General features: G+C 37.0%; 1 protein-coding gene across 1 annotated transcript in view; it reads right to left on the reverse strand.

The window, feature by feature from the left end:
- The window catches only part of ANO4 (anoctamin 4), a 144,333-nt gene extending 121,095 nt beyond the window's left edge, over positions 1-23,238 (reverse strand). The window contains exons 1-3 of the mRNA XM_035551662.1: positions 22,776-23,238; positions 22,002-22,156; positions 5,001-5,207 (exon numbers count right to left, since the gene is read on the reverse strand). Coding sequence (XP_035407555.1) covers positions 5,001-5,070 — 70 coding nt within the window. The 5' untranslated portion in view covers positions 5,071-5,207; positions 22,002-22,156; positions 22,776-23,238. The remainder of the gene's footprint in view (positions 1-5,000; positions 5,208-22,001; positions 22,157-22,775) is intronic.
- Positions 23,239-24,940: the final 1,702 nt, after the last annotated feature.

Genomic DNA, 24,940 nt, shown 5'->3' on the forward strand with positions numbered 1-24,940 from the left:
TGCTGCCAAGAAGTACTTGCATGACAGAGCTTTCTGGCAGAATTATTTGCAGGAGTTTATTCTTTTTATCTGAGAGGGATATATGACATACGTCCTGCCAGTCAGCAAAGAACAGAGAATGTGATTTAACCAAGAAATCACATCTAACTAACACAGATCTTCTGAAGAACATTCACACCAAATGTGAATGCTGACAAGCATATGCACATTTTGTGATGAGAAAAGGTTATCGTTTGTGCAATAAATTATCAGTTTTATAGGGTTCAGTTCTAGCTTCCTTGATGATTCAAAGTTCATTATGTGGTGACTAAGCTCATTAAACATACATTTCCTCTTTTGCTTTAGTTTTGATTGCCATAGCTTCAAGAACTGTGCATTTTTCCTTGCTTCCTAAAGTCAGTTGTTCTGCTTGCCAATGCCTTTAGATCTTGCTTATTCTTTCCTAACCAACAACTAAGTGCATCAATAAAAATGATGCAGTTCAATAAGCAATAATAAAATAACAAAAGGATCCAAAAATCAAGGAAAGCATGCATAAGACAACATATATTCCTTTAACAATCATGGCCTCTCTATCAGGTACTATTTGTGGTAAAAGGCAAGAGACTGATGAAAAAAAAATTCTCTCTGAATTCCAATGACTGCACTAAACTTCCATTGTAACGCCGGAAGCCAATCATTTCAGGAGGTGTTTCCTTGCTATTGAACATAAAGCTCATTCATATACCATGCATATGCCTCTATCATTTCAGGTAGCAAGCAATCCCTATTCCAAAATGTACCATTCTCTGACACTGAAGGAGGTCTATTTGAACAGTAAACTATTGAAAGCAGAAATATCTAGGAAATTTTTATGCATTTCCTGGGGTGAAGTCTTTACATATATACTAAATTCTGAAGACAAAGAATTTCAAAGACCATCCTTCCTGTTGGAAGAACTAAATTTTACAATTGATACAGAATATCTACTTTATTATACATGTAAGATATGGGCTTATGTATATGGTGGAATTTAAAGATAACTTCAATAACACAATAACAAATTGTATTATGCAGTCTTACAGAGTTACAGTTACTTTTTTTTTTTTTTCTCCTTAAGCTCTGGCTTACCCAGAGACCTTCATCCTTCACAGAAAGTAAAGAGAGGTCCTCTTTCTGGAGGACCTTCAAATCTTTCTTACTGCAGAAGTGGTTAACTGCTAGCAAGTGTTGCAAGTAGAGAAGACATCGGAAGTTTCCAGTGTTCTACACAATGAAGAATTCACTATACAACAGTGTAGAAGTATTGAGCAAGGTAGCCAGCAGACTTAACAACAGCAAGAGGAAATAGGTTTGATGAGTTCTTCAGAGTTTGAGAATAAAGAAATTCATTGCCATGAGGAAAAAGTAAGGTAACATCACCCTTATATGAAATAAGCAGTATCAATGGAAACGGCAGGTAGAAAATCAGAAACTGAAATCCTGCTCACTCCATAACAAAGGTACAATGCAGTCACAAGTGAGGATTTTTTTGTTCACAGATTTGCCTCATTGAGGGAATAGAGGGGGAAGACTAACTTTCAGGATTATTTGGTACCTGGACCTTCTGCTGTTACAGACAACCTAAATGCTGTTTACTATAGCTCTCAAAATAAGCCTCCTGTGTGCAACACAGACATGTTGGTCATAAACCTTCTTCAGGAGAGTTGTAACAATTTACACCAGGCAGGTGCTTTGAACCCTGTACTTCAGAATCCAGTATCCCATTAGCCACAATACACCACATCTGCTCAGATAACTGGGAGATGACAACTGAAGGTTTCTCAAAAATTTAAATACTGTCCTTCCATGACTCTGGCAGGAATGCACGTTTGCCCTTAATATGTTAATGCTGAAGTCACTGCAGCTATATTTACCTATATTTACCACCTGGTTGTTTTACTTGTCTTTGCTCTTCTCCTTTCCAAGAGAAACTTTCGTCAGACAGGTGAATATGCAGAGGTATCAGAAATCTTTGCTTACAACACAGTTAATAACTTTCTTCCACTTATTTCTCCATTTCCCTCTCTATTTTGTTTCAGTTTTGTTTTGTGATACCTTCTGATTTGGTTAATATCAGAGCTTAGAAGTTGGGATTCCACTTGTGGCTGAGCAGTCAGTACCTCTGCAAGTTTGCACAAGATTTTTTATTTTATTTTATTTTAAAGACTTATCATGGGCAATTTACTGCTCATTAGCCACTCTCACCACTTACAACACCCAGAGTAATAGCAGAAGTCATCAACTTCAAGTTCCTGACCAGCAGTAAATAAAACTGTCAGGGAAGCAAGCTGAAAAGGAATGCTGTAATGCTGAGTAATATCTCTAGTTCCTCCTCCTCAGACTGTAGCTAGCTATGAACCACAGTCAAAGGAAACAGCTGCCAATCAGAAAGAATTCACAATAAATAATAAAAAATGTCATTCTGAAAAGAAGTGTCCAAGGGAAACAAAGTAGAACTCAGAAAACAGAAGTAGTGTGCTGTCAGAGGGAAAAAATAGACTTGATCATTTCTCTGTCACTTTATCAAGAACCTTTTCTTTCCATGGTTCTAACTTCTTTGGTTGATAAGAATTAGCAATAGCATTTTAAATCCTCTGAATACTTTTCTGTACAATCAATTATGCTGGACTGTCTTCATGTTCAAAATATTCGTTAACTGGACAAAGGAAATTTCAGACTGAATATAATGTATACTGTTTCAACAGCAATACCTATTTGATTGTGATAACAACACTCCAATGTAAGGAAGAACTCAAATTGTATAAGATATTTAAAATGAGACTGAACAAAAACCTCAGGAATCTACTGCATGAAACAGCAGGAAGATAGCTTAGAAAATGATAGTGCAAGATCTTTTACCTGGGTAATTCATATAGACAAAACATTTTATACTAAACTATTTATAATGTACAGCCTTCAATAAGGTACTGTTACTGGCTAATTAGTGTATAAGAAAAAATATTAATGAAGTTAGAGCTGTTAATTTGTGGATGAGAAGGAATTAATAACATATTATTTCAATATTAAATTAAAATTTTCTCTTAGTAATTCCACTTATTACAATTGTTGCATAGTTACTATTATTACTTTCTTGGACTACCAATATATACAGAGAATACGGCTCTAACAATTGTAATTCACCCCAGACAGAGAAAAAATTTAGTGTTCTTGAAAATAATAACAATAATAAATAGATCCAAATGATAAAATCATTATTTCTTTTCAGATGAAACAATGACACTGTAAATTGTCTAAGACAATACTTCTGTCATGAAACCTATTTATAAAAAGTCTGCAGCCTTTAAGGCTCATGGTTCTATTAACTTCTATTAAGTTCCATGAAACTCATGATAGAAAATGCCTCCTTAAACCAAGCTGCTGAGCAAACTCTCTGAAGGTCATAGATGCTGTTATTGTCTAAAAAGGAAGATATGACAGACAAAGCTAATCTTATATGACTGTAGTGAAAGCTAAAATCCTCTGAGAAGCATCATCCAAATGATGCTCACTAATGAGCTCCATTTTAGGAAACCTCTGGGGTCTACCCAAAAAGGCGTCTTTTTCTCAGTCAGAAACCAGCTATATTGCTTGTGCATTATTTAGTATTAAAACATAGGCCATATCTATTAACACATAGCAGCAGCTCAAAATGAGCAGCTCAGAATAGCTAGTGTTACCTATTGTGCATGTTCATGATACTTGTTTCACAAACAGTGGTACTGTTTCTTTTAATTGGTATTTTAACATGCTGCAGTCATGATTACATATCTTTAGCAGCAACAACATTTTGTAGTAGTAGTCTCTCTGTACTTCAAAGGAAAAAGACCAAAGATGAAAAAATAGAAGGACAAACAAGTGAACAGAAGAAATAAACAAAGCAAATGGTTACAAGTCACTGTAAATTTTTAATTAATACACGTTGACAAAGATTATGGTGACTGAATAGTATCGGTGTATGAAACTCATGGCAATAGACCTGCATAGCAAATCAAAATGAGTACTCAATATTTTCAACTTGTACAAAAATTGAGGCATTTCCTAGATCTGCAAGGTAATGGAAACACATGAGGGGTTTGCAGACAGAGCGATCTGTTTCACACAAATGGACTCTGTCCCATGGCACCCCAGCAGCTGTTACAGGATGCCTCATGCCCTTTCCTGGGCAGCTGAGAGACTGTTGAAACCCTTCAATATAAAAGCTACAAAACTGACTTTATGGGCAGCCTTAATTCACTCTACTCATGAAAGAAAGAAAGTTGGAGTTTAATTTTCACTCTGAAGAACAACTGAACGTGGCCAACACAAATATACTCCCCTGTTATAAGAAAAGATACTTCTAAAATAGCTCTGGCAATTAACATAAGAAGGAATGAATTCATGATGTCAATTAGAATTTGACGGTTCCCGGGAGATTCTGGCTTTTGTTTAAAAAGTTTCATTTTGTTAACTATTTAATATATGTTGCAAAATCTCCTTCAGATCTAAAGTTTTTGTTTTCATTCTAGCAGCAAGACTTTGATCTGCATTCTGCATCATGCCACATCCTTAGTTCAAAACCAACATTGGTGTCAATTATGGAGTTCCATGGGGATGCCCGTAGCCTTTACAGCATTGACATCAGCTCAGGGCTTATCCAAATTAAGTGTATTGAAAGGGTATCAAAAAACAATAGCCCAAAGTTCTTTCTGCATTAACATTTTGAACACGACTACTGATTGTTTTATGGCTTTTTTTTTTTAGTGACTAAACTTACATTTTTGTTCCCCAGTTTCAGCTGTCCCAACTCTTGTTACTCCTAGTGAAATATACAACTGTCAAAAACATACCAAACATACACAAAACATCAATCTGTAGCTCTGATGATCAATAAATTGATCTCCATGCAAGCATAATCTGATGCTATTAGTACCAGCTTCACAACACAATGGCACACCACACAAGAAATGGAACTGAAAAAGGTGTCAGACCAAATCGGTTACCTGGCTGATGGGGTTTTGCTTTTCCACCAGTGACTGCTGAAATACTAGATCCAGCAGACGATGCTTCCATCTTTATTGACCTTCTGACTTGTGGGAGTGAAGGTTGCCCAACCACAGGCGGATGCTGTAACACTGGGTAGCTTGCTGCAGTTCTCCTCTGACAGATTTGCACACGCTTTTCAGCCCCATGAATAGATAAACTTATACCTGACAGGAATAAGAATTAGTACTGTTAGATACAAGAGACCAGCATGGAATAACTAAAATATAAGAAGTGCAATGGATAAAACGGAGCTATAAATGCCTTCCTAAGGAAGGGAAAAAAAGAAAAGAAAAGAAAAGAAAAGAAAAGAAAAGAAAAGAAAAGAAAAGAAAAGAAAAGAAAAGAAAAAAGGAAAGGAAGAAAACTATAAAAAACTGAATTTTCCATGAAAAGGAAAAAATGTGAAAGTCTTTCCTGCTGTTGTGCTGTGGACATCAGAACCAGACACACTAATAGATATTTAAATTAATACAAAGTCATGGCTTACTGCATTACTTGCCTGAAGGAAGAATTATCTTCCATTCCTTCAAAAAACCCACACAGCTCACACAGGACAATATTAATGAGGTAACTACCACAGAGTTTTTTTAAATGACAGTTTTCTGATTGATGGACTAAAACGTGGAAATAATGGGTTCTTCTCTTCTGAGCATTCACATGTACCAGAATATCTCATCATATAAAAAAGATGCTACACTTCAGGTAGTGACTAGTTTTTAACAACAACAACAAAAAGTATGTTTTTAGGAAAACAGCAAGGCTACAACCAACAACAACATGACCTTAAGCTTGAAAAACAATTCCACTTTCACCAGTCACAAAATTTTCCCTGCAACACTGGAAATTATTTCACACCAAACATTCTCAAATTTGTCACATAGCTATTTTTTAAATAGAAATTGCTGTCTATGATGAAAAACAGACTTTACTTTTCCACAGAGAATAACAAAGTTGAATTTTTCTGTGTCTGTTTTATACTTTCGGAAATAAATGTTATTTTATAGCAGAAAATATTGCTTCTGACTTTCTTATGTTGATATTAATGCAATTGCTCCAGCTTAACTTGAATTACCCTCAGTATCCTCTGCTGAAAACCTTTAAACAAACTCTTTTAGGTAACAAAGTTGAACAGTACATAATTCAACAATATTGTTTTAACTTAATTTAATTGTGATTCTTATTTCTTTCATCATCAACCACTTTTTTTAAGGGAAGGGCAGGAAAAAGGAAAGGAAAAAGGAAAGGAAAGGAGAAAGGAGAGGAAAAAGAAATCGACTAAGCAGAAATAAATGGGTAAACTGAGAAGCAGACGGAAACAGCAGGCTCTAAGAACTGGAAATCCAAATACTGTGAGCACATGAACTGTAAATAGTAAAACTGGTCACCCAGACATCATTGACTAGACTGCATGTGTTTGTGAAAGGCGTTCTCTACTGCAATGTCCAAGAATGCCTTGGTGACTCCAATCTTCTAGTTCCACTGAAGGTCAATGTGACACTAATCTGCAGTCCACAGAAGAGATTTTGAAACTCTGACATCTTAATTCACTTTGATACATAACATACTGGCATGGGGAAGAGAGCTTCTTCTTCTGTAGGCAGATGGTGGAAAAAGTGGGTTTGCACACATACACAAAAGGTTGTGCAAATTGCTCTCCTCTGAGATGGCTTTGTGCACTCAAAACAGAAGCTGCATGCTCGCTACCTCATTTGCCTGCACTTCATCAGAGCTGATCTCCTGCAGGAAGCATAAATGGAAGAGTGCTCCTATGAGCAACTGCTCACATACCTCCCAGTTACAGCGCTAATGTAACTGCTGCCCGCTTCTAAGGACTGTTGAAATCACATCTTCGTTAACACAGACAGCAAATCCCAGTCACCTTATTCAGTTGATTCATCTTGTGAAAGCCAGCATAATAAGCCACATGAGCAGAACGACAATGAGTATGCCTGGACAGCATATTTGAATAAAGAATTTAGCTATAATGGGCTTCAACCAATGGAAAGATAAGCCCCACCTGTAAAATGAGCTCTTTACTTCTCACGCAGTCACTAGAAGTTCATGATGCTCGAGTTCTTGTGCAATGATCTCTAAGGTATAACAAAGGTATTCCTTTTAGCATAACAATTGTTTGTTGCATCATTTTAAACCACCACCTCTCTGAAGTTTAAAATGGAGTCAAGGTATATACTCTACCAATGCTAAACTTGAACTTGGCACAGGCACATCCATACTGGTTGGACCTCAGTAGGGCTGTACTTTAATTTCATCATGAAACAAAGTATCTGTTTTAGGAACTGGTTCAAACATGAGCTGACTGCTACATTTCCCTGAGGTTCAAGTAAATTGCTTCTTTGCATTCCAAAAAAAAACATCTTTAAAGTGTTGTGCAGCTGTGATTCAGCTTCCTAAACAATTTGTGCAGCCACCAAATAAAGGATACTGCAGCCTGATCATTCTTCCTAAGGACTGCAAAATCTGCAGATTGATCACATCCAAAATGATGTTCAATCTACAGTTTAACTCTGATTACAGGCAACTTTTTGTTTTTGTTTCCACTTACAAGTGGCACTATAAAGTGATAACACTGAACTATGTGAGAAAGAATGTGCCGACATTACAGGAAATTTTACAGAGTATTCCTTGGACATATTTATAATGTAAAAATGTTCAGAAAGTACCACAGTTTACATCAAAGATGTGTCACCAATATATTCAGTATATCTGGGAGTTCAACACACTCTCCTGATTTGCCACTGCAGTTATCATCTCCACATATGGCATTCTCTTGACTAGGAGAGTGAATTTCCCTTGTATATTCAAGAGAACCAAGTGTTCTTGTTTAATTAGTATTTCAGATTTTTCCAGAGAGAGCCCAGATCTTACTTTTCTCTGTGTGTTTCTTTTGTTAAATTAAATGTCTGCAAAAATGTAAGACTAATATTGCAGTAAGTTGAGGTATTACCTTGTCTTCATGTGGGCGAAAGTCCTTTTAAAAGAGATATTGGCACTTGAAAGTACATCTCCAGATAACATGCATAAAAGCAGAGATGAAGGGAGGTGGAATCAGAGGCAGAGAAGCCATTAGGAACAGTGCATATAGCTTATGGGGGATGAAAACCTGGTGAACTATTGGCACTAGGCAGACTCCAGTGCAAACTCCCCTATTCTTCCTGCGAATAACCCACACTGTTGCTGAATCATGGAGTCTGTGGGTCAGTGATGTGAGAAAATGGTGTGGAGAACTGAAGAATAGATAATCAAGTTGACACCTATTACTTTTTACAGTATGACAATACCCACGCAAGACATCTAGAAAGAAAGACAAGCTCTCCAGCAGTACACTGCAGACTGGATCCTCAGTTAACTCTGCTTGGTGGAGTTTTCCCCTACTTTCAGGTTTGGCACCACATAGTGGTTGACCACCGAAATCCCAGTGCTGCTGTATGCCTGACTGCACCTGTCCCTGCAGCATGGCCATTGGTAAGTGAGTTTGGCAACACCAGTAGCTGGAGGTATGAACACACTCAAATGATCTGACAGGTAGTAGAGATGCTACAAAAAAAAAAAAAATTAAAATTAGATAAAATAAAATAAAAACAAAAAAAAATCACAGAAACAAACATTAAAAAAAAAAACACCAAAAAACTTGCAGGTGTTTCTTTTATTGCTTTTTCCCTCTGACTTATTATAAACAGATCATAAGAACCATTTCAACTTAGGTTTGCATGGCAGATGTAAGTGGAAGTCTTACATGCTGGCCAGTAGAACCTTAGTGTTTTCAAGCTGGATGAGATTTGGGCCTTCAAGAGTTGTATGCATCAGTCAGTCCTTTTCATTTCCTGCATAGAGCATAGAGATCCTTCTCTGTATTTTCAATCTTCATGTGCCTTTCTCTTCCTTACCTATGTTCCTGTCTTTTTTTTTTTCTTTTCTTTTTTTTTTCTTGTACAAACTTCTTGTCTCCATGAGGAGCTGCTCTTCTTGATGTTCTTTTGTTCTCCTGTAAGGCCTCTGTTTGAGCTTGCAGGTTCATGTAAGAGAAACATCTTCACTCCTAAAAAAACATCTCAGCTGTGCAGTTTGCCAGCAGGGATGAACAGCCTCCATCCTGCTCCTGGCTAACTTTTATTGCTCCCAGTTATGTCTTTATATGATAATTCTTTTTTTTCCAAAGCTTCATTTCTTTTATATTGAGCATATTTTGCCTTATATAAAGCCACAGTATGCTTATGAAACTAGAGAATTTATAATGCTCCAGATAAAACCTGTATATGAGCACGTTAAAAGTGGAGTACTAGTACTTCAAAGTCAGGAAGCAATAAAACCAAACAAAGAAGAAAAAGGAGGGAGAAATTACTAAAAGTAGAAAACACCACAGCATGCCTGTGGCTTAGAACTAGCCTGCGTGCAGAGCTTTATGTGACAATGGTATTTGTTTTGCTGGATCTTCAGATGCTACTGTGGTGAACATCAACCTGTGCTGCACAGAAATCACTCAGACAAGGCATCTGATGGGGCATCTGCCGTGGTCATGTCTCAGCCCTGGCTATCGGGCACTGAGCACCACGCACCTCTGCATGCAGTAACACCTGCCACCAGCTGGCCTCATCCTGCACCATTTAACTGAGAGTAATTCAGCAGCTCTGGTACTGACAGAGAGGACTTTAATGCCAGAGCTGGGGTCAGCAAAGCACTGTGTCCAAATTATGCTGTGCTGGGACTGAGACAGTCTTTCCGACTGGGGAGGCAGGCTTGGGTAAGCCCCAGTTCTGTTCCAGTCTGCACCACCTTTAGCTACAGTCAAGTACTTACAGGCTCCTTCCTGATGTGTCTTTCTCTAGACAGAGATAATATGAACATGAATAAACAACAACAGTGCAATGCAGGCTCGCAAAGCTGTATAAACAATCCATTAGCTAACAGTGCTTAATTAACCTCAAGTGCCCTGACCTGCTTTGTAGATCTTCTCTGGGATAACAAACTGAGGCTGGCAGGACTTTCGATTTGATATTATCAGCATGTCAGCGCTCATGCTAGAGACAAATTATTTCAGCTATTTCTTTTCTTTATGTGGGTCTTTTATTCTGTTTTGGCCCTATGCAGAGTCCTTGAGAGCAGACCAAGGCATAGCCTTTCTTCAAGGTCCCTTTCCGAGCAGAGCAAATGGAGGGTTGCACAGAGCAAGAATTAAGGAAGAAAATCTCAGCTGCAGTGTTATGTAGGTCCACAAGAAGCAAGGCAGCTCTGGGGAGTCTGCAGTCATCAAGGCACAGATGAGCAAGGTCATAAGGAAGTACTTTGGAAAAATGGGCAGATAGCAAAAAATGGGGCATTAAGGTGTGATACATAAATAGGCAAATTGCATATTTTATTCCTTTTGACTTTTACGCTCAGTAAAGGAGAAAATGAGCCAATTTGTCCACCTTAAAAAACTAGGGTCCTCGGCTTGCACAAATTGCCACATCTCCTATTAAAGTCAATGATGCTCCACAGACATATTCAGTTTTTTCACATTTTGAAGTTAGCCTTGAAAAGGAGGAGCTCAGAAAGCGAAGCAAGATAAAAGGTTTCTCATGAAAAATCATTTTCATCTGAGGCTCAGCAGAGAGACAGCTATGCTGGATGCCACAATTGACTCTTCTGCTTACTCTGAATCCTAGGTGGAAATGAATGAGCAGGAGAGAAAAATTCACTGCTGCCCTCTGTACCCATGCCTGAAAGCATAGTCTAAAGGTAGATCATTTTTTTTTCCTTCCATTCCTATGCTCTACTTAGATAACAAACACATCCAGAAAAGCATAGCTATCTTTCTCTATACCTTGGAGAAAAATGTTACAACAGCATTAGGATTCCTACATGAGATTAAATCATTTTTCATAGGTTTAAATATCGCCTAACACAGCATCAACTCCTTTGCCATTGGTAACACAAATCATATCTAAACACAGATTATACTGTGTATATGTACTTATACAAGTACAGCTTTGAAAATGTTGAAATACTTCTGACTATATTGGATGATATATTGGATGAAAAACAACAACAAACTCCTCACAAGAGCAAACCTTTAAATGAACAAACAAAAAAGCTTCTAGTTACAGAACTTCCCTGAAACAGGACAGGCTGGAGAGAAAACTGCTTAATAGTATTGTGCATTTTGATAAATTACATGTTTTTGCTCTGCATAGTCTTTTCTTTTCTCCCCTATATATTGGAGAAATGAAAATTGTCAAGATCCATAGAAGTTTGAGAAAATGTTCTGTGAATGTTACTTTTTTTCTATTTTCTCTCAAAAACTCACACATCCATGGTGGATATAGACATGGTGTATGTATCTTGGTTTTCAGTGTGGTTTAACATGCAGGATGCACTAATTTGTTGTTTAATTTTATATATATATATATGTATATATATATATATATATATTTTTTTTTTTTTTAAATTACATTTCTTACCCCCCACCTCTGCCAGACAGCCTCACCATTTATCCTCCAAAGGCCTTAAAGTTCTGCCTTAAAGTTCCTTAAAACTTCCTGGGCCTTGTGGCACATGATACAGAACTATTCTATGTTCGCCATGAACCTGATTTCATGATCTTTCATGTTTCTTAAGGAAGCCAAGGAAGAGAGATGTCATCGATCCACCCCATTTCCATTGTTTTGTTTTTTTGTTTTTGCTTTTGTTTTTATATAACTACTATAAACTGTAGGGGGTCAGAATACAGTTTCATCCAGCCCATCATCCTATCACTACTGGTGACCAATAGAAATTACATAGGAGAAAAGGGTGAACATGGTGATATTTTCCCAGCACTTTCTCCAAGCCTCCAACAAATTGCCAGCTTAAGGATTTTTTGAGGCAGAAGTGTAGTATTTGAACTCATCATTGAGTTCATCTGTCCAGCTGAATTCTGAATTTATGTAAATGTTTTAACATTCATAAATTCCTATGGAAAGAAGCTACACAGTTTAAATATACAATCTGAAGGAATAACTCTTTTTCTCCGTCTGGAACCTGTCACCCTCAAACATGTATTGGGATAGATCATGAATAACTATTTTATTTTACCTCTCTGTTCCACTCATGATACTACGGAGCTCCATGTTATCCTCTCTCTGTTGTTTCTATTCCCAAGTTTAGGAGACTCAATTTACACTGTTGCACCTCACAGATAGGCTGCTGTGGACCTCTGAGCATCCCTGGCTATTCCTTCTCTGTCCCCTTCCTTTTTTAAGGATGGGGGGCCTGAAATGTACATGAAGAATGTTTCAAAAAGTAGGACCAGCAACATACATGATGTTCAGGCTGTGGCTTCAACATAGGTTTACACAGTGACACTTTGACATACATTTCCAATTTTGTTCTTTCCCTTGTAACATTGTTTGCCCCAAGACACAGATGTACATGGGCTTTGCCTCCGTGTTGCATGTGCCAGCTCTTCAAGCAATCCTCTAGTGAATCAGGGACCTCCTTCCTAACCCACCTGCTCTAGGTCCTCATGTCAAGCAAAGGCTACTGGGAACAATACTGTGCTCCCTCTCTCATGGGCAAGTTGCATCTTTTTCCACCGAGTTGCTTTCCAGGTCTCACATTTATCACATCTGTAAAAGCATTGCTGTATAGCCTTCCTGTATCAGCAAATCAAATCTTCACAAAGGCATTTTACCTGTCAGAGCATCTTTTTTTTTTTTTTTTTTTCCCCAATTACCCTCCTTCAACTAGATGGCTGGCATCATCCTGTGCCTGCCAGTCACTATCAGTGTTAAGATTTATGTTGTGAACTGTGATCAAAAGGATGTCTGAACTAGAAACAGGACTCCAGGAAGAAAGAGCTTGTGTACCCGCTGGGGTTGCACAGATTTCTCTGCACCAATTTAGAAAAGAATAGCTAAAATGACACAGACTCCAGGAGGACAAAGGTTTACACTTGCAAATATGCTTTAGGCCAGGAAAGCTTATTCTCCCTACATTAACAGAAGTGGCTACATTACCTGTGGTATACCTGCAATCCAGAGCCAGTGTTAATTTAACTGTCGACACAAAACAAATCCCTAATGAATAAAAAGTTTATGCTTACCTTAGGCCCATCATCAGAAGGCTTATTTTATAGACTAGAATGTAGTTTATTAAAGTATAACAAGCTCTAATAAGTATATAAAAAGTATAACAAACTTTAATAACATTTTTTTTAAAGTATATTAAAGTATAACAACCATATTTGATGGTGATTATCTACCATGACTGAAAAATTCCTGTAGGGCTCAAAGAGAAGCAGGACAAAGCCATGAAAATACCTTGGAGAGAATCATAAAAGTCCTACTTTAACAGCCAGCATGACAGGCCGAAAAACTATTTGTTGTCTTTAGGCATGAATGAAGTAAAAAGAGTAGCTGAGTGAATATAAAGCTTTTTTTGGTTGTTCTTGACTTGTTGGTTGTTGTCGTGGGTATGCTGCAGGCAGCTTGCAGGAGGAACCTTTGCTTTACTTGAGAGTGATGATGGGACTCCTTGTTGGAGGGCATAACCATAAAACAAGTGCACAGAGGTGCATGGAGCTGTCCCTTCATGTCCCTGAAGCTGGGCTGCTTCCACCTGTACTGTCTCAGGTACTGACCATGGTACTGAATGCAAGGTGCTGCTTATGCAAAGCTTATGAGCCCAAGTGAGTAAATGGATTTTTTTGATTTTTTTTTTCTCCCCAAGATGTCTAGTTTGATGCATTTCTAACTCTTGTATTATCATTTCTGTCTAATGTTTCACTTTTTATTTCCTCTCTACAAAAAAAAGTGAAATAAAATAAATAAAATAAATTAAAAAAAAAATAAAAAGTGTCTATAAGCTTCTCTTTTTTTTTTTTCAAGACTGTCAGGATATATGCCTAACAATTTTGTAAGACATGCCACACATCAGTTCTCCCAGCAAGCTGCCAGTGTCATTTGTCACTATTCCCACTGACTTAATTCCTACTGGGTTTCACTGTGTTGAGGTCTTTGTTACTCTTTTTGTTTTAGTATCCACTTTGATTTACTCTATTGTTGCACCTGTAACTTTCAACAGCATTAAAACCATATATACTCATATGTACCATTTGTAAGCATAATTTGTTTAAAAAAAAAAAAAGGATAAAGTTCCTTTGCTTGCTCTAATATGGAAATAGGTGTGAGAAAGTACACCTTGCCCTGAAATGCCTGAAACATGATAGTCACAGTAGACACTGAAAACTAAGTTTTCAGTAGATTGTTTCTCTATAAAAAAATTGTCATTTTGTTAAGAAAAAAAAATATGTTGCTGTTTGTGCTGTCAAAAAGTTTGTTTAGAAAATAAATCCGACCCTATCTGGACTGGAATATCTTGGCTTTTTATATTGTAATGACTTGTTACTTTGAAAATGCAATCTAACATATCAAATTGAATATAAATTACCAATTAGAATACCAGTTGTCTCTGAGCAAGCCAAAAAACAATTATTGTATCAATTACTGAAACACCATCTGGAATACCAATCATCAACTAATGTTTTACTGTAATATACAAAGAGTAAGAAATAATTTAAACATAGAAACTAAAACCAGAGGGCAAAACACATCAACAAAATAAAACAAAATACAGTGAAACAAGGAATCCCATCAATATGAAATATTTCATCCGTCTAGAAGCTAATTTTGATAGAAATATTTTAAGCTATGTGTTCAAAAGTGACTTCCAAAATTGCTCAAAAAGAGATTCAAAGAAAAAAAATTCAAGAATATCAGAATTTCTGTTGATTGGGTGTTCTGGCTTTTGATCCACTCTCACTACCATGAATGTAGATTCATACAGAAAGCAACAGATTCAGATCTCTGTTTCTGTCACAATAAATAACGTTGTGTCAGCTCTTCATTTTCTGAGGCAATATCTATGTTTTAAAAGAAATTGGGAGATTGGCTCTGTATTCTTAAGTGGCACTTACTGATTTGGAAACTATACAGTAACTCTTCTCACTCATTTTACTACATATGTGCACCATTTACTTGCCAAAAATAGACTCAGCGTTGAGATCATTTAAAACTTACTGTCACTTGCGTTAAGTGCTGTGTTCAAAATTTTTTTCTTCATTCACAACTAGCTATTTCTCCGATTTTCTAAAATCAAGGACATCCTCTTTAAGCCAGCCTGCACCGATTTTTAGCCTTTTGCTTGTATGCGCACAGTAAAAGGTAACAGCACACACAGCTCTAATAGGCAGTACAAACATCAGGGCAAACCACAATATCCAGTGAAACCAAACACTAAGACAAGTCCCAGAGGCTTTTTACTGACCAAAGAAAGAAGTGAAGTACTAACCATCAGATATACTTCATGTGTAGGTAGTTTTTAAAAGCAGGGCCTTCTTTTTCAATCTCCCTCTCCCCACCACCTCCCCCGTACCTTCCCCCTCCCCCTCTCTCTTTTTACATTATAATATGCTGCCTGAATACCAACTGCTACATTTCAAATATCGTAAGTCTCAATTTATTTTATTTAATTGGATATTCTCTATAATGCAGAACAGCACAATCAATCTGAGACATCATCTGTGGAACAGGAAAAACCCAGAAGACTTCACAGATGGGGAAAACGATAGCTCAGGATATGTCTGAATGTGTCTGCCTCCACAGGGCAGTCAGTAACAATTTTCAGCACAGTAACTAGGCTTAATTTAACTGTCTTTTTTACATCCCGTTTAGAGGACCAGTGTGCCATCCATACTCTCGGGCACTACAGCATGGTCCCTTACACAGCTCGGGTAGAAAAAAAAGGATGGAGAAAATGAGGAGAATTCATGTTGACTTGTAGAAACCACCCTCACACAGCTCCAGCCCCATGAACTCTCCCTGATGGTAAAAAAAAATCTTGTGTCCTATACTGCAGCAAGGTGAATTTGAATAAAGCACTTTTGAATAAAATACATTTGAATAAAACACTTTTGAACTAAATAGGTATCTGGATTGATGTACATCTGACTACGTAGGTCACCTGTGCTGGGTTAAGTCCAGTGCCTAGGAGGGTTTTTGCCCTCTGGAACGACTGTCCTTGGTGGACATAGAGGCTGTTCACAATATCTGGGAACTGTGGACACATCCTAGGCCCTAAAAGATGTTATCAAGGGCCAATTATATAAAAAATGTTGAGGCATGTGTGGTGCATGTCTTTCTCTCGTGCACCATTAATTTCCAGCACACTCTCTTGGCAAGTAACCATTTTGTTTGCAATAAAGCCTATGGTGCCAAGATTTCTAAATGGTCATAAAATGAAGGTGATCCCCAGAGGAGATGGCAGCTGTAGTGTGCAGCAGATGCCAGTGAAAATCTGTGTTCATCTGCTATTTCATCTTTCTGTCAGGACTCTAGGCAATTAACAATAACAAGATGCTCTTGAAAAGAGTATGTAAACCTGCCATGTTCATACACACGTTCCTCAGAGGGATCCAATTGATTGTTCTCAACTTATGTCAACCCGGACTGACTAAAGTGCGTAGGTCATACTTATTTCTGTTCTGAGCTACATCATATTTCTGGTGGAAGACCAATAAGCTCTGAAACAAAGCAATAATCACATAATGATTGTCTGAACTTGTCAGAGTGGAGATGGGGAAAAAGTGCTGTACTGACCACTACCATTTTAATTTCTGAAGCTCTTTATAGCAGGATCAGAAAAAAATGTTAGGAAGCAATAAAAACCCAGTAACTACATCATAAGATGTGAGGTCTATAATATACAGATTCTCTTTTGTAAAAGGCAGTCAGTGTAACACATTTACTGAATAACAAGCTTGTGCAAGGGCAAGGCCCATCATTCTTTCATGTGTGAATAATTCTCTGACACTAACAATTCAGAAAACCACATAATGTATGACAGACTTTAAGGTGTGTGTTATGCACAACATATATAAGAAGTTAGTTGTATATTCCTAAAGGTTAAAGAAAGGCTCAGGATAGACATGAATTTTCTAAATCCACCTGAAAAAATCTGATTATAGAGAGAACCTGTAAAAAGAAACTTGTGCCTAGAGTTAGCTTCTATGACTGCCATCTTTTTCAGTGAAAGGACACTCACAAATATTATTCCTAGAAAACTTCCTTGTCTTCATTCATACCTCTGACACCGAATGTCCCATTACTGATGATTCGTTTAAAAAAACTCCTACAGAAAGTAATAAATAAATAAATAAAATCACAAAGCATGTGCAGCAAACTTTATAAACATTTCTAAATTATCTTTGTCAGGACATTCCAATCTGAGAATGATGTTTAAATTGTTCTGAATATCTCAAGTGCTGAACATTTCAGTATTCAAAAAAAGCAGACAGTTAAGGAAGAAAGACTGTTCCTGTTCACAGATACCATTCCTCTGAGTCCAGACCATGCAGTTAAAGAGATTTGTAGAATTCAGTCCTTATGAACATTCCACAAGGTGAAATTTCATCACCAAAACTACCTGTACGATCATGAATCTTGTTAGTAATAATTCAGAGAAGAGCCTAATGTGTCATTAACCAGGGCTGTCTTTGAAAAATATGCAGCACCTGAGTGGTTAAGTATGATTGTGTTCTCTACTGCTAAGATGGTACCATCCACAAAGAGAAAACTCAAATACAGTAGGTAGCAGCATATTTAGAAACCAAGAGAATAGTCAAATTCATCAGTAGGGCACTTAAACCTAAAAATACTGAAGGGTCTGCTAGTCAATGGGAAATAACAAACAATCAAAAAAAAATCAAAACAAGACAAGCAAAAAACACCTAACAAACCCCAAAATAACATCAATGCCTTCCAAATGAAAGACCCTTCTTTAAAAATAAAATAAAATTAAAAAAAAATCAAACAAAACAATAATAAAAAATAAATACACATGGACTCCTTAATTCAGCCCCTGGGTGAATGTCTGGTTACACACAGTTATGGAAAGCTGTCTTAGAAAGTCTCTAAAAGAAAGAGAAATGTGTACCTCTTTGTATTAGATATCAGCCCTAGAATCAAAATGGCACTAAAAAATCATGGATCCCACTGGACTCATCTCTTTCTTCAAATACCTTTATGATCACAAATCTATGTCCTGAAAGGGATGGACTTTAACAAGAGATACTCTTGTTAAATTTGCATGAGGAGCTAGCCAAACAGCAACATTTTTCTTCATTTACAAAGCAATATGAGCCTGTTTACAAAGGACTGCTCCAGCAGTCATAATTCCAACTGCACTAACTGCAGTCTTGAAATAGATTTCCAAAGATGATTTTAATGCTTCAATCAATAAAGTATATTATGTGCCTAGGAGTGAAAGAAATAGATGAATTAGAATTGTAAGGGATGAAGTTTTGTGAGAAAAATGAGGATCAAGTAAGAACATAATATGGTAGACTATTTCCTTTCAGTTCCTGACAATATTCATGATGTTTTCAGTCTCCTTATGTGACATCTCTACTTGGTATTAATTTTACGGCATGGTATTCATTTTATGGCTGCTGCTGCTATCTCCTTCAGTAATCAAGCCATGGTAAGAAAATTATTATTATTACATTCCTTTTTTTTTTTTTTCCCCCCCCCACAAACGGCTGGTTTTGTGTACAACCAGGACAGCAACTCTCAAACTCATTCCTCACATAATGTATTTTCTAATGATGAGTCTTTACCCGGTCCTTTAAAAACTAAACCTAAACCAACCAAGATAAAGAAAATTCCATCATTTACAATCTTGAGCCTTTTTTTCTTCTCAGCTTTCTCAGTTAACAACCCATTTTATGGGAAAGTACATCAGAAGTTAAATATTAGACCAAATACAATGGTGAGTCATAAGAGTTCCTAAACCCCGAATAGTGCTGTCCAAATGTACTTAAGCTACTTGGTGCTCTTGTCTGTTCGCTCCCTGTTTTTTTCCTTCTTTGAATTTAACTACTTATGTCAGAATATCTTATATATTATCCTCAATTAAAAAAAAATAAAAAAAATAAAAGCAGTTACTTTAATCCAATCTCTCTGAATATCCACAATTAAAATTCAGTGATTACTCTTCCTGACACTAAGTTCCCATTCAGTGAATATAGGCCATAAATGTTCTTAATTCTTGCATAATGATTATTCCCTGAGTACTTTCCTTCTGATTTATACAAGTGCAAGAGTCTGTAAATGCACAAAATAAAGTTCTACCTTTTTTATTGGTCTGTGTCGCAGCTCATCTCTTCTCCTTAGTTATAAAACTACAGTTGTTATTTACGATGCATAAAGACTAATGTTCACCCTTTCTATAGAAATGAGCAGGCATTGTCTTTAAAAACATGAAAATAAAAATGCATCTTCCATACTTGCAAATTCCAAATTTAACTTTCTCGGTAAAAAGTGTATGTTCTAGGTTTTACTACATGCAGATGGATTGTATGAGAAATATTTTGATCCACCTATAATCCCATCAATCAGAAGCAATGGGGAAGGAAAGCATTTGACAGCCTGCTTAAGGTCAGTCTTTCGGCCAATTTTTCAGAAACTCAGTCATGGTAATTCATGACAATTATTTATTTTCTGAAACCCTCTTGTTCAACTTGCAGTCATTTGGTATAACCTGCAGTTGGCTTTCTTACAGACACAATCCCATGCCTCAGTGGTATTTTGCAAATGTACTGCTTGCTGAGCTGCTCGCTGCCCAAACACCCTGTCAAGCTTTCAGCTGACTTTGGAATTTAAAATAAAGTTCTTGATAGGACTTTTACACACAAGAAGAAGCAACCCTTCAGCTCACACTGATGATATCCTCCATTAAACAGGCAATCTTTTGCTTACTCATATTTCATATGAATTAAGAATACCACTGTATGGTGGCAGAGACGTCTTAAAAGAGCATACACTTCAGATAACAAACTTTACTGCTAACTTTGCTGTAAAGGTGAGACTTTTCTAAAGATGTTACATAATATGAATAATTCAGTAATTGAGCTTATTTTTAACTGCATTTCCTTTTAATTGAACTACTGAGGTATTGAACTTAAGGCTGTCACTTTTAAATGACTTGTTACATTAATAAAATGAAAAGAAGTCTTTCCTGAACTTTCCCATGCTTGGAGGTGCTTTGTGAATTATTTCCTCCAGATAGGCAATGCACAGAGAAATACGTCTGGAGCACTGACAGCATCACCCATCCCTGACCCCAGAAGAATCTCCTTGCTTTCTCCATGTTGAAGACCAGACCAGTGTAATACAACAGAACAAGAGACTTCTATTTAGCAAGACAGCTAAGTAAAACCTGGTGGCGAGCACACAGCCAGAGCCCACTGTGCCCGTTACGGATATCAGCGGTGTGGCTCAACCACCCACCTGTGGGCAGCCCAGACCCTGCAGTTACGCTCCCAGATGGTGTGAAAGGAGATGAGGACACCCCTCTGCTGACCTGTCCTCCTGCACCCTATGTGCCTTGCAGGAACGCTCCCCCACTCTCACATACACTTTCTGATTGTTATATTCACCCTCAGTAGAGCTGTTTTTTTTTTCAAAAAAAAACAAAAAACATTCTCCATGGTAAAATTGCAATTTGATTAAAACTGTCTCTCGCCAGTCCATCAGCCTCTGTACCACCCTCTGAAATCTTCGCTGAGATGGAGTTTCTTTAGCTCCTTCTCCCAGAAGAAGTCTCACACCTTTGGACATTAAAAGTTTCACTGTAAAATGCTCTTACTGCGATTCAGAATGAAACAGGTGATTTCACAATGAAACACCAGAGTTCCCATTTCAGGGAAAAAGTCAGGATTTCATATGGTGCATAACAATATTTTCACTGGTGAATTTCCAGTAGGAAAAGAAATTCCATATTCCTTGGATATAATACACACAGATATAGGGGTATCAAATAATTCAGCTGAGTACTGAGAGAAGTTGGAGGAACACAGAGATGACTACTAAAGTTACATTTCACTGAACTGTAATGTGTGAGGGATTTTCTGCTTTTAGTGCATGAATGGCTTTTTCCCCCCCTTATTCTATTACTTCACATTCTTTTTATTATTATTATCTTTTTAATTAATTTATTTTTTTTTTATTTTAAAAACAGTATTTAGTATTTACTAGTAGGATTCTGGATATGCATAAAAAAAAGTCCAAAACTAGGAAAAATATTATTATATATATGAGAGAATCATTAGCAAATAGTTAACTATAAATTCACCTAGATGATATTTAGCGATATCTTATCACAAGTATTACTGCTAGGCTCTATCTAGTTCTCCAAGTCTATTTTAAGCCAGCATTATGATGAAATTAGTTAGCATGCAGACTCTTTAAATAATAATAAAAAAGACAACCACCACAATCATATAACTTTTCCTTTCTTTCTGTAAAAGTCCCTCTAACTGATTTGTGTAAAATCTTATATTCTCTGGGAACATTGTTAGAAGCTGTAAAAACTCACCTTTCTCTTAGAGAACCATGCTTCTTAAAGGCAACTTTCTATGTTTGGAAATTCACTGTAAGGGTTGCCATGGTGATTAATTTTAAAAGTGAAATTCTCCCCTTTTAAAGTTTTTTCTTTAAAGAAGAAATGCTCCATACTAGGGCCCAGTCCTCTGCAAGGCAAATGGGAATGAAAATCTGTCTTGAAGACTAAAAGATAGAGCATCTGTGCCACTGAAACTTCAGCAACAGAGACATTTTCACTGAACAAGAACATTAGAAACATTTATTTTTACCTAAAAATGAAAGAAAAATATATTAATGGAAGAAAGAACTGATGGACAAAAGCAGCATCTTCCAGAGGTCCAACTGCAGCCAACAGACCAGGTTATATTAGTGAAAGGAAGGAGAAAAGGTAAGGAGGGAATAGCAGTGGTAACTGGTGCTCAGCAGCAAAAACAGTGAAGCAGAGTCAACTGAGACAGCATCATTGCATGACAAGAGAGAGAACAGAAGTGCATACTCAAAGAAGAGTCTTGAAGGCAAAGGTCATCAACAACTCTTTACCTAAGGTATCTTCAGTTTTCTTTTCATGGCTCAAGATGAAATTTCACATGGATGTCTCCATCTATTGACTCCTCCTCAGTACAGTGCTGCATTAAACCTTGGCTTTCCACACAACTCTGTTACTGCAGGGAGCAGACAAGCATGCAGCCCTGCTCCTGCAGTGGGAGATGGAAAAGTACAATTTCTTCTCTAAAAACATATATAATGCTCAACATTACATCATGCAACTTGTACCTGCATAAGCTGTCACTCCAGAAATAATAGTAAATGTTGTGCAAGTTCAATACCCAGGCAATTTATGACTTCCTTATTCACAGTATTGTGAGACAGCTGCATTATTCATTATGTGTTTAATATTTTATTTTTCTAGACAGAAAGATGTGTACAAGCACAATTAAAATTTCTGACATAGACAAAGTTGATTTTAAAACAATCAAAAATTTTTTTCAAAGACTTTTTTGACCTTAAAGCTATAGTTTAAATGGCAAGAAGGAAAAAGCATGCTGCATCTCATGAGGTTTGGTGCCTGGGTGTCACTCATTTTACTTTGAATGATTAGCCAGGAAAGACTTTACTTGATCTACTACCACACCAGTCATAGTAAACAAAAAATAATCTAAGTTATAGCAAATGATTTTAAGAAGTTAAACAAATGGTCATGAAGACAATGAAACAAATCAACAATTTAAAACGGCAGAACAGACAAACAGGCACTATTACTACTTTATCTTTACTAACCATAATGTTTAATAAATCCTTATGCTTCATATTTACCTATTATGGCTTCCAGGGGAAAAACTGTTATCTGCGTGACACCAGAATTACAGGTATAAACGAAATGAAAGTTGGATAGGAAATGGGCATCACCTCTGCCCCCAGCCTTTAGAGAAGCAATGGTGCTCCTAAATCACTTGTACAACAGCACATGCCATTTTGCTTTTTCATACAGAGAAGGATCACACCTCTCAGTAACTCCCTGTTCCCTAAAAAAAGTCCAGTTTGATTTCAATGTACAAGAATTGCCAAAGAACTGTATTTAGCAGCTAACTGTTTTAAACACAAAAACCGTTTTTGCTGAGCAGGGAGAAAACAGGAGTCCAAAGTGCAAACAGTTAAACTGCTACAAGTGTCTCAAGATTTTATGTCTGTTATCAACAGTTAAGTTCACTCTTTTACACACTAACTTTTACGGAGAAAGCAAATAGATGAAACCTCTAACTGTTCCTTATATTCGTTCCTGAATAAGAGTCTTTTTAAGAACCACAGAGACAAACTACACTTCAGAAATCCAATCTTCCCAAATCTCCTTAGAGATTGATAATTTCCAGTGTTCGTCTACTTTCGTGGAAATAAGCCCAGGATTCCTCAAGATTATTCCAGACAGGTAAGAAAACAAGCTTTTGCCAGCTTCAGTTGATGGGGAAAAAATAAAAATAATAATAATAAAAAAAGAACAAGAGCAACCATATCCTGAATACTATCTTCCTCCATTGATTTTCATCAAAGAGATTTTGTTCCTTGCACTGAAAACACATACACAGCTTTTGACTCAGTGATAAATATACACAAACTTATTATCAAAAAGTCATTTCAGGAATGCACATTCATGCAACAGAAGTGGAAGCACATGCTTAAAGAGCACAAGAATTCTAAATTCTACAAAGCCACAGAAACAAAAATGTTGAGATATGTGAAAACTAAGCAGGAATTTGAAATATTAACTCCTCTGGGTCACAAGAGACAGAACATTCTGAGAAGTTATTGCTCAGTTTTTGGATTTATCTTGAAGAAATTATATTTGTCCCAGAAGAGCTTTTTAGAGAGATAATCAGCAACATCATGTTACTAACAGTGTATGTTTTTAAACTAAGCACACACAGTACTGGGCACACAAATGGTGGAACTGAGAGATACTGGAAGAGAGATAAATCACGCCAGTCACTGCTCAGCTTTGCTACTCTGCACCATCAAAGACTAACTTCTAAGTTATTGGTTTATCTTCATTTAAAGGTATGAATGTTCATACTGGACTTGAAAAGCACCATACGTCACTGGAAGACACTGAGGTGAGATGGTGAGGAGCATTATGTATTGCTAATATTCCTCTATAATCCTCTATAAACCTCTATAATTTTCAGTGGTCTACAAACCTGTGTAGCCCTTGCCTGCTACCTCCAAATTCCACCTGGGAGCAGAGAAGTGGATGGAGGTTTCCATGCAGCTGACAGAGGTCTCTGTTTAGCTCAGAAAAAGAAAAAAACTACAACAACAACAAAAACACAACTGAGAATCACTGGAACTAACTCACTCCATTAAATGTCTGTGAAAGTTGAGATGAATTTTGTGTCCATGAGTAAAGTAAACAAACTGAGAACAGTACTGAAACATCATTCATGTGCTTCGTACTTTTGTTTCTTTCCTTTCGCCTCTTTATGTTTCATTTTCTTGAACTAGCATCTTCCTTAGACTATGATTTTTTTTCTTGTTTACTCAGCTTCAGGAAGCTGCAAAACAATTTCTTCCTACCTAGGGTGTTTGTGAATGGCTTTGGAAACACTACAGCTTAGGGGCGATATAAACTAGATGGGAACTAGTCTGAATACTGGCCAGTGAAGCCTGTAACACCCACTCTACTTGAAAGGCAATATCATATCTGCAACAGGCATTGGATTATGCATGAATTCAAGATCACAGCTTGCAGACATAGCACTTTGAAGGCAGGAAATCCCTAAAGAGGACAGGATTGATGGTTCAGCAAGCTGTATGAGCTGGCATTGATGGAGAGGTGAATGAGCTACTGGATCAGGCCTTACATGATGGCCTGGGACTCCTGCAAGACTTGGACCTAACCACCACAAACAGCCAGAAGAAAAAGTGGGAGCTATTTCATAGTTCTTCACACAGTGATGTGAGCCTGTTGATATCCTGAAAGGATATAA

The sequence above is a fragment of the Cygnus atratus genome, chromosome 1 (genome assembly GCF_013377495.2).
Source record: "Cygnus atratus isolate AKBS03 ecotype Queensland, Australia chromosome 1, CAtr_DNAZoo_HiC_assembly, whole genome shotgun sequence".
Lineage (NCBI taxonomy): Eukaryota > Metazoa > Chordata > Aves > Anseriformes > Anatidae > Cygnus > Cygnus atratus.